Source organism: Amphibalanus amphitrite, unplaced genomic scaffold, assembly GCF_019059575.1.
Source record: "Amphibalanus amphitrite isolate SeventyFive unplaced genomic scaffold, NRLGWU_Aamphi_draft 000226F_arrow, whole genome shotgun sequence".
Taxonomy (NCBI): domain Eukaryota; kingdom Metazoa; phylum Arthropoda; class Thecostraca; order Balanomorpha; family Balanidae; genus Amphibalanus; species Amphibalanus amphitrite.
Genome location: NW_024881721.1, coordinates 269,087 through 285,532, shown reverse-complemented (window position 1 = coordinate 285,532; position 16,446 = coordinate 269,087). Strand labels below are relative to the sequence as shown.

General features: G+C 49.2%; 2 protein-coding genes across 2 annotated transcripts in view; one reads left to right on the top strand and one right to left on the bottom strand.

The window, feature by feature from the left end:
• LOC122385633 (TBC1 domain family member 17-like) overlaps positions 1 to 16,446 on the top strand; it is a 101,294-nt gene that overhangs the window by 50,876 nt on the left and 33,972 nt on the right. The window lies entirely within an intron of this gene.
• Positions 5,963 to 7,429, bottom strand: LOC122385639 (innexin inx2-like). Its single transcript, XM_043374020.1, has one exon. The coding sequence runs from the start codon at positions 7,244 to 7,246 to the stop codon at positions 6,164 to 6,166; it is 1,083 nt and encodes a 360-aa protein (XP_043229955.1). The 5' UTR covers positions 7,247 to 7,429; the 3' UTR covers positions 5,963 to 6,163.

Genomic DNA, 16,446 nt, shown 5'->3' with positions numbered 1-16,446 from the left:
AAACTCAATTTGTAGCAATTCCAGACCATATGTCGCAAAACAAAGGCCACCATTTAACCCGCGCCCCGTTGGGCTCTGTCGAGCAACGCGCCCCGCTGGGGGGGGGGGGCATTTTGGCCCCCCTAAGATCTCGAGAACCACGCAACCTAGCGACAAGCGGCAAACGGTGTTGGATAGCCCTATCAGGGAACTACCTTGTGACCCTATTTTATTGACCTAGGTCAAACCGATGACGTCACAGGTCAGGTCAAAGGTCCAATTTTCACCGTTTACAGCCATTTCAAGAAATGCGTTGTAAAATCGAGTAAAATGCATTTCATTGAAAATCATCGATGGGGAAATGTTCTTCAAACACATATTTTGCTATTTGAGGTCACTGATACCAGGTCAGGTCACAGAGGTCAGGTCACTGGGGGCCACAATATGAAAGTGTCGTGTGATACATGTTTTATGGTCCATTTTACATGACAAATGCGATTATGTGGGTCAGGCAGCCTTAGGGGCCAGCTTAGGTCACGTTTAGGTCAAGGTCAGGTCAAGGTCAGGTCAAGGTCAGGTCAAATTAGGTCAAATTTCAAAGTTGATATTTTTGCATAAAATGGGTATCGAATCGGCAGCTCGTCACCGGGAGTTCAATGGTGGTCTTTGTTTTGCCGTACGTGGTCTAGAATCGCTAAAAATTGAGTTCAAAAATTTGACGTCATCATTTTTGAACAGATTTTTCACTATAACTTGGTCAAAAAACGAGATATCGATCTGAAATTTGGTATGTATATAGGAGAGCGCAGGGACTATCACATATATTCCGGTTTTTACGAAATTCGAATTTTTTATTTTTTTAGTTTTTTCTAAAAAAATCAATTTTTTGATTTTTTTTTTTGGGGTCAATACCCCAAAATTTTGATAATCCGAGATAGCAGTTTTGTAGCGCCGCTTTTTGTCTACTAAACCATATAAAGAACTTTGAAATTGCTTGATAACTGTAGATTTGGTGAGCCTTTCAAGATTGCATGTTTTTTGCTCATTTTTGCTCGAACATGACCTCAGTTTGACCTCAATAACTCCTGACCTAGGGTGACCTAAGACTTGAAATTTGGTGTGAAGGTGTCAAATTGATGCCCGGGAAGGTACTGAAAATTTGGCGGCGCTGCACGCCGCCGTTTTCTTGCTATTCAGGAAAACCACAGGGGGCCAAAATGCCCCCCTCCCCCAACGGGGCGAGGGTTAACTCTCCGTGACGTGCTGCATCGAATCGATACCCATTTTATGCAAAATATCAACTTTGAAATTTGACCTAATTTGACCGAACCTTGACATGACCTTCACCAGAACGTAACCTAACTGGCCTCAAAGGTTGCCTAACCCACAATATCGCATTTGTCATGTAAAATGGACCATAAAACATGTATCACACGACACTTTCATATTGTAGCCCTCAGCGACCTGACCTCTGTGACCTGACCTGATAGCAGTGACCTCAAATAGCAAAATATGTGACTGACGAACAATTTTCCATCGATCGTTTTCAATAACATGCTTTTTACTCAATTGTACAACACATTTCTTGGAATGCCAGTAAACGGTGAAAATGCGACCTCTGACCTGACCTGTGAGGTCATCGGTTGGGCTGAGGTCAATGAAACTGTGTCTGAAGGTAGTCCACCGGTGGGGCCATCGAACGCCATTTGAATTTTGAAAATCGGCCAGTAAATTTCTGAGATCTTACGAGGGGGAGGGGGGGGGGGTGCCGATAGCCCCCCTAGGGTGGCAGGGTTCACCGATAGAGGAAGACGGGGGAACCCCGCTTATTGGGAATACCGCCCACCGTATTCAATTTCGTATACCAAACATCTTTGATGATTAGATTACTGTGTCATTAATTGGTGACATGGCGGCAATCGACTGAAGGTGATTTGGTAAGTTTGGGTGTCATTTCTGTGATTTTCCACAATTTTGCTGGCAAGTGGCTTCCTTGTCATTTTCTTTATGCACTTTATTTAGTTTAACCTGCGCCCCGTAGGGAGGGGGGGGGGGGGGGCGAAACGCCCCCCTGTCCTTTTCCGTCAATATCTCCTAAACGGCTGGAGATATCGCCACCAAACTTTCAGGACCCCTCCGGGCATCAATTTTACACAATGTGATCATTTTTTCCAGAGGCTATGATAGGTTGGCCATAAATGACGTCAGAATGACGTCATGTTCCGCCATTTTCGACCGAAAAAAAGACCTTCGCGATTGAAGATACAGAAAAATAACCAAGACATAAAAGGTGTAGAATTAACAGGGCTACAAAACTGCTATCTCTGATTTTAGAAATTTTTGAATTTTGTCCCCAAAAAATCAAAAAAGTATTTTTTTGGATATATCAACAAAAAAATCCACAAAGTTTTTTGAGTTTCGAAAAAAACGGAATATATGTGATAGCACCTACCGTCTTCTATCTACATACCAAATTTCAGATCGATATCTTGTTTTTTGGCCATGTTATAGCGAAAAAAAAACTGTTCAAAAATGATGACTCCAAATTTTCAAACACAATTTTTGGCAATTCTAGACCACGTAGGGCAAAACAAAGACCACCATTAGACTCCCCGTGACGAGCTGCATCGAATCAATAGGTACCCATTTCATGCAATAAATATCAACTTTGAAATTTGACCTAATATGACCTGACCTTGACCTGACCTTCACCAAAACGTGACCTTAGCTGGCCCCAAAGGCTGCCTGACCCACAAGATCACAGTTGTCATGTAAAATGGACCATAAAACATGTATCACACGACACCTTCATATTGTGACCCCCATTGACCTGACCTCTGTGACCTGACCTGGTATCAGTAACCTCAGGTAGCAAAGTTTGTGTTTGACGAACAATGTACCATCGATGGTTTTCAATAACTTACCAATTTACTCGACTTCACAACACATTTCTTGAAATGCCTGTGAACGGTGAAAATCCGACCTTCGACCTGATCTGTGACGTCATCGGTTTGACCTAGGTCAATGAAATTTGGTCACAAGGTAGTTCCCCGGTGGGGCTATCCAACGCCGTTTGAATTTTGAAAATCGGCCGGTAAATCTCCGAGATCTTAGGGGGGCCGTTTCGCCCCCCCCCCCCCACGGGTGTAGGGTCCACCGATAGCCCTACGGGGCGCGGGTTAATTGTCATTAACCTTTCAGGCGGTGGGGGGGGGGCATCTTTTTGCCCCCTTTAGTTTTTTTTTCGATATATCTCCAGAACCGCTGCGCCGATCGTCACCAAACTTTCAGTACCCTCCCGTGAATAGCTATTGCACATTATGACCAAATTTTTTCCAAAAGCTATGAATTGTTGGCCGCTTATGACGTCGGAGTGACGTCATTTCTGCCATTTTCGACCCAAATAAAAGGTTTCGCAGGAAGAGCTGTCAGGCCTACAGCTTTAGAGATACAGAAAAATGTTTCAGACATAAAAGGTGTACAATTAACAGGGCTGCAAAACTGCTATCTCGGATTTTTCAAATTTTGGGATTTTGACCCCAAAAATAAAAAAATAGATATTTTGAATATAATAGCAGAAAAATCCTTTTTTTAATTTCGAAAAACCGGAATATATGTGATAGTCCTTACCACCTTCTATCCACATACCAAATTTGAGATCGATATCTCTCTTTTTGGCCAAGTAATAGCGAAAAAACTGGTCAAAACTGTTTAAAATTGTTTCACCGTTCACGGGTCTTCTAGGGAATGCGCTAAAACATCGAGTAAAACGCATTTTGTCGAAAATCAGCGATATGCAATTTTTTAGGCAGCAATTTTTCATTTCCAACTCAATGGTGTCGGTTATAAGGCTTTCAGGTACGGTTTATGTCACTTTCTGGTGGAGGTCAGATCAAGGTCAGGTAAAAAGGTCAAATTTCAAAGTTGATAGTTTTGCATAAAATGGGTATTGATTCGATGCACCTCGTCACGGGGAGTCTAATGGTGGTGTTGTTTAGCGCTACGTGGTCTAAAATTGCTAAAAAATTAAGTTTGAAAATTTGATGTCATCAGTTTCGAACAGTTTTTTTTCGCTATAACTTAGCCAAAAAAGAGGCATCAATCTCAAGTTTGGTATGTGGATAGAAGGCGGTAGGGAGTATCACATATATTCCGATTTTTCGAAATTCAGAAAAAAAACTTTTTGGATTTTTCGGCTATTACATTCAAAAATCTTTTTATTTCTATTTTTGGGGGTCAAAATCCAAAACTTCAAAAATCTGAGATAGCAATTTAATAGCCCTGGTAATTTTACACCTTTTATGTCTGAAACATTTTTCTGTATCTCTAAAGCTGTAGGCCTGACAGCTCTTCCCGCGAAACCCTTTTTTGGGTCGAAAATGGCAGAAATGACGTCACTCCGACGTCATTAGCGGCCAACCTATCATAGCCTTGGGATTTTTTTGTTACAATGTGTAAAAGCTATTCACGGGAGGGTACTGAAATTTTGCTGACGATTGGCGCAGCGGTTCTGGAGAAATATCGAAAAACTAAAGGGGGTAAAAATGCACCCCCCCACCGCCTGGAAGGTTAAGGTTTATGGTGACAAAGATAAAAAAGGAAGTTGCTTGATATCGAGGCTTAAGTGAGGTCTTGAACGGCATATCTTTAAAAATTCAAATCACGTAAAATCACAGAACAGGCGTAGAAACATGTCGGAAACGCCATGAGCCTGCCAATACAATGAGCATTGAACAATCAAATGGCTGCCCTCGATTTTTTATTATTTTTCTACATTTTCAAAAATCTTTACCTGAACCTTGGTAGGCTCTCGTGACAACTTCACGACTATGATGCACGCATTTTCTAATTCGATCTCTTACGACACAACACGCATTCATATGATAAACTGAATGTCACCATCGTGTTTTACGCCCAAAGGTACCCATAAAACATGCGGCATATGCTGCAATGAGTTTTGATTTTCGGTAAAATATGCTTACCTGGCTGACCTGAACTTGACCTGACCTATGCTTGACTGACCCCTACAAGCTGTTATGGTAGGGTGGCCGGTGGGCAGGTGGGGCAATTCGATCATAGTATGATTAACACAAAAATACGAAAAATACATAAGTGGCACGACAATAAGACTGACGAGGGAAATTATCGTTACTAAAAGGGCTTTCATATGGACGGGGTTTAAAGTTTCAGGGAATGAAGATGTTGACGCATAGGTACTGTAAAAATCAATTTCGCAAGTAAAAACGCCTAACAACACATCATTGCAACTTCATCGCAGCCCAAAATTATATATTGCTATATAGCGCCTAATATGCAACGGCTTTTGTTGCACGATGATCTAGTAAGTGTCTTCAATCCAAGAAATTTGTTTTTGAGACCTGTTTTTGAATTTCGCTGCGCCTATTGGTTCTCGAGTTACTGGCTGGAGGCGGGTAACGCCCCTTCACCCCCCCCCCCAAAAAAAAACGGCGGGTGTATATCCCGGCAACTGCCGAGATAGCGTTTTTACACAACGAGCATAGATGACACGAGACCATCTTTTATAAATTTCCGTAATGGATTTTACCTGGCTATCAAATCACCTTGGAAAATAGCCAGTTCATTTACTATTGAGATTTAAACGGACTGAGAAACTATCAAATAAGTCGTGTCATGCACAATGGTAGTTGGTGATAAGTTTTTGCCTGTCCCGGCGCGCCTCTTCCTTCGTCACGGGGGACTGCATGTCCATGACCAGCATCTGACACACATACTCCAAAACGGGACTGGTCACACGATTCAACTGATCCCCTTATGGAACTCACAAGACCAGGGAATAGGGACTATGCGATAAATATTACAAAGCACCTGCGCCTTGATATGCAAATACTACGGGCATTTGAATAAGATGCAAATACTGTTCAACCATTTGCATGGGATGCAAATGCTTGAGCATTATCTATTGCAGCCGCAAAATCAGACATAAGCTATGCAAAAAGCCCACTGGTAATCCAAGTCATGTTAGATCAGCGCCTGTGTAGGCTCCCTTTGCACACACCAATCCTTTATTAGCGCTATTGCCGTGGGCTGAGCGAAAACAGCCAAAAACCACTCGACACCACTCCGCTAACACCGAAGGGCTCACGTATGGCATCGATCACCTTGGTAACCACACCATCCTCGGTTATGTTCACATCAATGTCCACTATGCCTCCGTGTCCTTGCCCTCAAAACGCATCGCCAGTTTCCCGATCAGTTCCTTGAACGCGATTGGGTCCATGTTCTTCCCCATCTGACACAGCACAAACCAGTCGCCAATCTGGCATTTGCGCGCAACGATAGCAACGTCATGGTGCGAAGCCAGTCTGGCGCGCATCATGAGCAGTTGGAGCCTCAGCTGCGGAGAGAGCATCTGAGCGAGTCGATACAGCAGCGCCAGACCCGTCACCACTGCCAAAACGATGAACCAGAACCACAGCATTACGTAGATCTTCTCGTTAATGATGTTGACCGAGAGCACGCAGAGGCCGTCAATGCGCTGCACGGTGCCGGAGGCTCCATATTTGTGGAACGTGCACTTGGTCATCTTGGGGAACACGAGCGCCATCGGGTCTGGCCGGTCCTCCTGATCCATGTTGGCGAACTCGACCACACGTGAGCCGTACGTCGTGAACTCGTAGCCCAGAAACAGGTCCGTGAAGAAGATCTGCGCGATGACGTTCAAGAAGTTGAGAACCTCGCAAGAGAAGAATCGCACAGCGTAAAAGTTGTGATGATGCAGGTTAAGCGAGAAGTAGTTGGTGATGAGTTTTTGTCTATCCCGGCGCGCCTCCTCCTTCGTCACGGGGGACTGCATGTCCATCACCAGCATCTGACACTTGCCGCCCTCCCACATCTTCCACAGGTAGTGCGGCACGTAGAAGAGCATCGCCTGAAAGAAGAGCGTGAACGCTACCCACTGGTAGTACTTGTGGTACTTCAGCTCATCGCCTTCTTCGGGCGTTACCACGCCTGGATGTGGGATGTGTTCGCCAACTTGCTTCCCGAACGCTCGGCTGGGCACGGTGAACGTCGAGTGAATCCAGCAGTAGGTGTCCATAACCTTGCCCTTGACGCCATCCACAATGCAATCGATTGGGTCTCCGATGTACTGTTTGGACGTGACCAAAAGGCAGCACACGAGCAGAAGTGATGTGGTCGCTTTGTAGTGCAGGCGAAACACATTGTTGTCGTTGCACACAACCTTGGGTTTCAGCACACCCTTCACGGATTTAAGGAGGTTGAGCATGATGTCGACCTGATGGAATGGTCCGAATTACCAGCGGTCGGCTGATTCTGGCGGCGCAGGTTGGTGGCCCGACCGCAGCACTGCGGAGCGTGGCGACCCGCCACGAGCACCGCCCGAAACTGGGGCCGGGCGCCCGCCCCGGCCGAGTGCGCAGGCAGGCCGGCCGGGCCGACCTCCAGCTGACTACCGTCCACACGGCACCGCAGCGGTCCAGCCGCCGAATACGTACCACCCGCCACCGCAAACGACAATCACTTCAGAACGGGACTGTCACCAAGTGAACCACTTGCATATGTTTGAGTCTGGATTATGAAGTCGCACCTTTCCAGAGCTAATCAAGGCCTTTGCTATGGAACCATCACACTGCTGAGCGATGGTATGCCATTACATTCGGTCTGACACGATGATATGCATTACATTTTCTTCAACATCTTCCAATGGATAAAGCAATCGCAACATTACAACTATTTTAGAAGCCGTAACCGTAAGCATAAGCTATAGGTACTTGTAAGTTAACAGCTTTTTAGATCTGCATAATTTTATTCCGTTTCGTTAATCGCTGCGGTGACGCAATATGTTAAGTCGCTGATGTTCTTGAGAATGCAATCGCTGGTTCTTTAGGTACATTTATAAACTTTCGCAATTCAATAAAACCTTAGCACGTATACTAGATTTGATGTCGATGAAATAACTGATGAAATGAAACGTGTGCATGTGCATTTGACTAGCGGCAGAATACGGCCATTCAGCCTGTTACGACACGATACCGCTCAATGCCACTGTTTCCTACCGGAAATAGAGGCATTGAGTGGCATCGTTACCGGCGACGAGATTTAACACTGCTGTCGCTCGGTAAGAAAGAAAAAAATAAAACGTCTGAAATGACGTGTTTTTTTGCTGTTTTTTTTTTTCACCAGCCGGGCCGCCGCGCTGCAGGGTCCGGTCAGCACCACCCTGCGCGGTGCGGCGGCTGGTCGGTACCCGTCAGGCCGGGCGGGCGCGTGCGACGCCAGCCACTGTCGCGCACCAGATCTGGCCATCTACATTCGCCACCAGCACCGCACGTGACACGGCGCACCGGGCCCGGCAGGTCCGGTGGACGCTCACGTGCCGGGGTGCTGCAGTGCACAGCTGAACAGTGCGCCCTGCACGGACCGCTCAGTGCACAGTGCACATTGTGCACTGACATTGTGCACTGACGGACAGGGACGTCACAGACCGGCCGGACGGCAAAGGTCTCCGTCAGGGATGGGAACTGTAAAAGGGATGGGAAAACAGCGAATAACGAGATGGAAGGTCACTGGATGGCAGGATAACTGACAAAGGGGAGAGCGAGAGAGAGAGAGAGTCGAAGAGTCGGCGCAAAGCCTGCAGCCCGCGATGAAGCAGCACAGCCGAGGGTAGAGAGCGCTCCGACAGGAGGGCAGAGGGACGAGACGAGGCAGAGGGAGAGCGCAGTGCCAGTGTCAATTGACCGCTCATTCAGCGTCCGCTGGGCCGACCGCAGCCTGGGACCGCGGCTCGAATTGTTGCTGATCCAGGTCTGAGTTGGCACTTTGCAGAGAGCGCGGTGGGGCACCACTGCCGCCAGTCTCTGTCAGCAGATGGAACCGGTCCGGCTCGACACAATGGTTCATGGAGACCGGAGGAGCTGACGACTCTCACGATCTTACAAGCCACTGAAACGGCTGAGCCGAAAAAAAAAATGATACGGGTCTTACTATGTGTACTGATTGAGCGTTGAAGCCCAAAAGCCACTAGAGATTAAGGTGGGGGATCCCGGATCGAACAGTGCACCGAAGGATGTGAAAATTGACGTAAACGACATGGCTTCATAAGCGTTTGACTCAATCAACTGTTCGTTCCGGCACTTTTAACAACAATCTCGATCTGGTTCATTAAACATACCTATCTTGCCAATTTTCCCGCTGATCTTAGTGGGCCTCTTTGGACATTATGAAAAAGTGGAGACAAGGCAACCGTAATCCAATTTTGAATTCGACCCGACCAAAGCCATTTATTCTGTTGCAGCGAATTCAGGAACATGTAGCTGCATTCACGTGCACCTGCATTCATTCAAATTATTATTAAAAACGACGGCACCAAATACAAGGAATCAGCAAACCTTTTAAGGTTCCCCTAACAAACCTTTAATCAGCCACAACACCTTCAATCGCCCATTATCGCGAATTTCAATCGATATTGTATTCCCTATTCAATACCGCTTCAGCAAACCGGTGCAATAAATCAACACGCGACACATCGAGGACATTTCGGAAATGATCGGCGTGTTCTTTCCTTTTACGTTAGTAGGTATTTCTCCGAGACCGGTTGCCGCGATTGGCATCTACATGAGTGTGAGATCTGTCGCTGTCACAGGACGTGACTGTTTACGGCGGAGCCGGAAGATCGCGTGACGGGCGGACACGGATCGCGCGCCGGTGCCGATCAGCGCGTGCCGGTCCGTCGGAGGGACGTCATCGGGCGGCGGCGGCTCCCTCTGCTGCAGGACCACCCTTCTCTGGGGCGGTGTATAACGCCGCCCGTACTGACAGCCAGCGACGGTACGGCGCTATCGCTACGACGTTCTCGACACGTACACAGATGTAAATAGGACGGCACACAGTGGACAGCGCCAGACGCCTGCACTAATTGAAATATGATCTGTCGATGAACAGTCTCTGTGATACTGGAGGCGCCTGGCAGCTTTTATGTTTGGACAGCCAGTTGCATACCGGCGGCCATGTTATCGGAAAATCGACATGATTAGACAAAGTTAGCAGTGAAGAGAGCGGCCCAAGCCCATGAGAGCAGTGTCCAAAGCTATCGTGAAGTGTCCGAACTTGGAGCCGCCTCTTGGAGCCACCTACTACATACAGAGCACCCGTAGTAGAAAGGAGACACGTCACAAAAGAGCGGTGTTGATCAGTGCACATCGCACTGTTGTGCATCGGAGTGAATTCAGGTTTAACATTTCACACTCATTATTAGGTACCATTTCAGGACATTTATTCGCTACGGAAACATTGACATCATTACGCTGAACCAACGTTTTAAATGTTTAGGAGAGAGCAGGGATTTTTATTCATCTAAATTTGTATTCATTTTATCACAAAAGTAAATTGACTTTGTAGCTAAGCCCTCGCTCGTCCCACCTGGCATTACGAAAGAGACCAGGGAGCATCCGAGCTAAACGAGAGGCGTAACGAGCGTATCATTACAGGCATGCAGAATGCAGATACCTGAATGGGAAGTGTTACGGTGCCCTCCGCTTGCCGTGGCACGATGGTGCCGTAGCAGCGCGGAACGGTGGCGCAAGTGGTTAAGGCGCCGGGTTCGCATTGTGAGATGCTATGGTGAAGCGAGTTCGAGTCTCGTCGTTTCCGTGCTTTTGTCGGTGATGGGTGTTTTTGTCTGTGCGTGTGCGCGTGCGCGTGCGCGTGCGCGTGCGCGTGCGCATGCGGATGCGAACGGCGATGTACGTGCTGCACGTTGATTGGTCTGTGCCCGTGACCTCGGCTCGGGCCGAGGCTCGTTTTGGCCTGGCGGTCAGTGGAGACCGGGACTCTGCCAGGTGAGCTCGCTGTCGCCTCCCCGCTCCTTACCTGTGGTCCGAATTGATGGCAACGATTCGGTAACAGCGCCAGGGCGACTCTCTGGTATCCTTTCCCTCCCCTGTCGCGGTGCTTGATTGCTACGAGCACAGACTTTCCTCTTCCTTCCCCGTGCTTGATTGACACGAGCACTTCCTCTTGTACCCGTCATTGTTGTGTGCTAGCACTTGAACTAAAATGGTCACATTGTCATCTGATACTTGCCGCACTGGTCGTTAGATACTTGAACTCACTCGTTACGCACTTAAGTGAATATAACGCGACCAGTGTACGTAATCTCTGATTCGGGGCTGATCTGGTTCTGTATAGCAGAAACTAGGACAATTGGGGGCAGTCTCGTAACACTGGTGTCAGAATTTTTACGATACCCACACCTCCCGCCCTCCATCCTTATAAGTGATTACGCAAAGTCCGTTCGACGACATGCCGTTCGACGACATGGACGACGAGAAGAGGATCACAAGGAGCCAAGCAGAGAAGGAGAAGTCGAAGAGTCATATTTCAGATGAACTTGGGGAAAAGATAGCTGTATTGCTACATACGAAGCTGGAAGAGTGCGAGCGGCGGACACAGAAGATATGTGAAGCACAGGTACAACATATCGAGGAGCAGCTCCAGAGCCTCACAGATATTGTGTTGGATCAGAGGCATGCAGCGCAGCCGCCTTGTGACGCTGCGGCACCGAGCAGCGTTCAGCGGTTTGCAGCTCCGAGAGGCCCTCAACCTGCAGCTTCTGATGATATTCGGCAGTGCGATGAGCTACCGACAGGGGCTCCTGAACATGATGCGCGAGCTGGGGATCGGCGCACTCCCCAGAACTTCGATGGCTCTGTATCTTGGGCTGCATACTGCGCTCAATTTGAAGCGATAGCATGCAACAACAGATGGACTGATCCAGAAAAGGCCATGCAACTGGCCGCCAGCCTGAGAGGACCTGCCCTGGAAATACTGGGTCACCTTCCGGAAGAGCAATACCGTGATTTCAACAAACTCACCGCCGCGCTTAGACAGCGCTTCGGCGTGGAGCACCGAGAGGAAGCGTTCCGAGCCCAATTCCGAGCAAAGTGCAGGCAACCAAGAGAGTCACTTCCTGAGCTAGCTCACGATGTTGAAAGACTGGGACACCTCGCCTACCCATCTGCACCAGCCGAATTCAGGGACATTCTGATCCGCGACCAGTTTATTGACGCTCTGGAGAGCGCAGAGATGAAGCTTGCCGTGAAACAGAGCAGACCGGGCTCTCTTGGAGAAGCTCTGGCATGCGCCATCGAAATGGAATCCATGAAGGCTTCATTTGGAAGACCCGAAGCTATTGCGCAGGGGACCTCTGGTTTCAGGACACGATCGGCGGACACAGAATCACCAACACCAACAGACACTTCACTCTCATCAGTGTTGCAAGGGATCCTGGCAACCTTGGAGCGCCTGGAAAATCGGTCAGCAGGAGGCAGGAGAAGTCCTGCGCCCCCTCATACGGGTTCAGGTAACATCCAGCGGCGACCGACGGGACCCTGTTGGAACTGCGGGAGAATGGGTCATCTTCGCCGAGATTGCCGGGCTCCGCGGTCGCAGCAGGCATCGAGGTCGATATCTGGGGGCCGGACGACAGAACACAACTCGGAAAACTAGAACCAGTTGGCGATGAAGGGCGCTCGTCAGCTGATCGGGAACCAAGTCCTGTGAAGCCCTCACCCAATACGAGACAGTGCGACGTGGCATCACTCTTCACAGATGGGACCATCAATGGTAAGCCGTACCCGTTGTTAATCGACACAGGCTCAAACAAAACTATCGTAAGAGCTGATGTCTTCGGTAACAGCGACATTCCACTATCGCAAGTGGAACTATGCGGGGTGACGGGCCATCGTGTCCCATTAAAAGGGCCAGCAGAAGCTGAACTGGGTGTTGGAGGCGCACTTGTGCGGATCCCTGTGTACATCGCTGACATCGAAGACCCGTGTATCCTGGGACTGGATTTCCTTAACAGCCACCACTGTCAACTTGATATACCGAATCTGCGCATGGTGTTGGATGGCATGCACGTTCCAGTGCGTATGCACCAAGATGAGCAGCCTGTCCGGACGTTCAGGATAACAGTTCAGAGGGACATCCGGATCCCGCCGAAGTCGGAGGCTATCGTGCAGTGCCGAAAAGAGGGAGATGTGTTCACGGCATCAGCCATTGTCGAGAGAAGCGATGAACTCGACGAAGGACTCATGGTGGGGAAGACGCTTGTTGACTGTAGCAAACAATGTGTGCCAGCATTGGTTGCCAATCTTTTGGACAAATCTGTCCACCTGTCACAAGGCACGGTTCTGGGCATTGGTGAGACAGTGGAAGAGATCGAGCAGACAGCACCGTCTAGTCACAAAGCGAGCAGCCTGCCAGAGCATCTGCGTGAGCTGTTTGAGCGAAGTCGCTCGCTCCTTTCAGCCTCTGAGAGCGAACAGCTGGAGAACCTGCTCATTGAATATGCGGATGTCTTCTCCAGGGATGCGACGGATCTCGGATGCACGAATCTCACCGAACACACCATCGACACAGGGGATCAGCGGCCAATCAAATGCCCACCAAGAAAAATTCCCCTCGGGAAACGTGAAGAAGCGCACAAGATAATTGAAGAGATGAAAGAGCAGGGAGTCATAGAACCGTCGAAGAGCCCTTGGTCATTTCCAATTGTCATGGTGAAGAAAAAGGATGGTAGCCATCGATGCTGCGTGGACTATCGGGCTCTCAACGAAGTCACGGTGAAGGACTCCTACCCTCTACCCAGAATAGATGACACTTTGGATGCACTGTCAGGGAGCCAGTGGTTCTCGACGCTTGACCTGAAGTCAGGTTACCATCAGGTGAAAATGGCTGACAGTGACAAAGAAAAAACTGCGTTCTCTGCTGGGGGAAACCTGATGCAGTTCCGGGTCATGCCATTTGGGCTCTGCAACGCTCCGGCAACATTTGAAAGACTCATGGAGCGAGTTCTGGATGGTCTCACGTGGAAAGCATCTCTCGTGTACCTGGACGATGTGATCGTGCTGGGGAAAACATTCAAGCAGCAGCTATGTCACTTACAAGAAATCCTGGGTAGATTCCGCAGGGTCGGCCTAAAGCTAAACCCGAAAAAGTGCAACCTGTTCCAGCGGCGAGTGAAGTATCTCGGTCATGTTGTATCGGCAGACGGCATCTCCGCCGATGAGGAGAAAACCACTGCGGTACGAAACTGGCCAGTGCCAAAGGACAAAAATCAGCTCCGCAGCTTCCTGGGGCTGTGCACCTACTACAGACGATTTGTGCAGGAGTTCGCCCGAATCGCAGCACCTCTTCATCGTCTCACCAAGAAGGATGAACGCTTCCTGTGGACCAACGAATGCCAACGTGCTTTCGAAGAGCTGAAGGAGCGGTTGGTATCAGCCCCAGTCCTGGCGTACCCCAACGAATCAGACCCATTTGTGCTTGACACCGACGCCAGCAGCTGCAGCATCGGCGGCGTTCTCTCTCAGATACAGGACGGGCAAGAGCACGTGATTGGCTACTTCAGCCGGTCTCTGAGCAGTCCAGAGCGAAATTACTGTGTGACCCGTAGAGAGCTGTTGGCGATCGTGGAGTCGATGAAGCACTTTCACCACTATCTCTATGGTAGGCACTTCGTGACTCGAACAGACCATGCAGCTCTACAGTGGCTCCGGAAGCTGAAAGAACCCGAGGGGCAACTGGCCAGATGGATCGCCCGAGTGGACCAGTACGATTTTGAGATCCGATATCGCCCAGGAAAAACGCACCACAATGCCGATGCTCTCAGCAGGAGACCATGTGCCTCAGCCTGCAGACACTGTGGTTCCAAGGAAGATGCCAACAGTCTGCAGTGCAAACAGCTGACCGCATCAATGCCAGAAGAGGTAAAGTCCCGTGGTGGAAGACCACAAAGCAGCACAAAACCATCGCACACACTTCCCAAAGCCAGCGATTCCTCGAGACTCAGTAGTGATGCACAGCACCAGAGGGCAAGACTCCTGATACCTGAGGCAGTCTCAGTGGCTGAGCTGAGACAAGCTCAGCAAGAAGACGACAGCATTGGGCCCATTCTTCGTCATTTGAATGCTGGACAACTGCGACCAGCCTGGGACCAGGTCAGCTATCTGGGGCCAGAAGCAAAGAATTTGTGGTCCCAGTGGGATGCACTGAGGGTCAGCGATGGGGTTCTGGAACACAGATGGGAGTCTACTGATGGTCTAAGTTTTCATTGGCAGGTGGTCGTACCCAAGAAGGTTCGTCCAAACGTTTTAAAGCAACAGCACGACAACATTTCCAGTGGTCACCTCGGTACAAAGAAAACTCTGGGACGATTGCGTCAGAAATTTTACTGGTTGGGAATGCGGAATGATGTGAAAGAGTGGTGCAGGTCTTGTGATGTATGCTGCGCCAAGAAAGGTCCTCAAAGGCAGGGAAACGCCCCGTTGCAGCTCCTCGTCAGTGGCGCTCCAATGGAAAGAGTGGCTGTAGACATCGCTGGACCATTGCCGGTCACCAAGTCAGGCAACCGGTTCATCTGCGTCACAATGGACTACTTCACAAAATGGCCGGAAGCCATCGCTGTCCCTAATCAAGAGGCTGGAACCATCGCACGCGCTCTCGTTGACAACTTTTTCTCACGCTTTGGAGTCCCTGATGAGCTCCATTCAGACCAAGGCAGAAATTTCGAGTCAAAAGTGTTCCGTACATGCTGCGATCTTCTGGGGATAAGAAAAACCAGGACCACTCCCCTCAGACCTCAGTCAGATGGCATGGTAGAGCGGTTTAATCGAACTCTGGGAGAGGAGTTAGCCAAGTTCTGCGCTGACGGACAGGACGACTGGGACGAGAAGCTGCCACTCCTACTGATGGCATACCGTTCTGCAGAGCACGAGATGACGAACTTATCTCCAGCATGCATGATGTTTGGCCACGAGCTACGCATGCCTGTGGACCTGGTGATCGGGCGACCACCAGACACGGATCCCCCAGTGGACAGTGCAACCTACGTAGGACGCCTGAAACGGCACCTGGATGATGTCCATCAGGTCGTCCGACGTCGTCTTAAGGTGGCTGCAGATGCTATGAAGCAAAGACATGACAAAAACTCAAGGGAAGCTGCCTTCAACAAAGGAGATCAAGTGTGGTTGTACAACCCACGTCGAGTAAAAGGGAAGTCGCCCAAGCTCATGAGTGACTGGGAGGGGCCGTATGTCGTGGTTCATCGCTTGTCAGACGTCACTTACCGCATACAGAGGGTTGCCCATGGAAAACGCAAAGTGGTGCATGTCAACCGACTGTGGAAGTACCACACACCCGACTTCAGCTGGGACAGCGGTACTGGAACCCTGAGAGCGGCGGATCCTACTTCCACTCCACGAAGTGATCCTCCAACTGAGATGTCCGATTTATCCAGCCGATACAACCTCCGTCCACGTCAGACCCCCCGAAGCCACTCTTACAATTCCACCTAGTTTTTTTTTTTAACGGTGGGTGACGTTGGCATAAGCATAGCAAAATGTTCTTTGTGTCATCATCTGCATGTTTTCTGCCGTTTTATGTTCTTCTCTTCAGGATGGA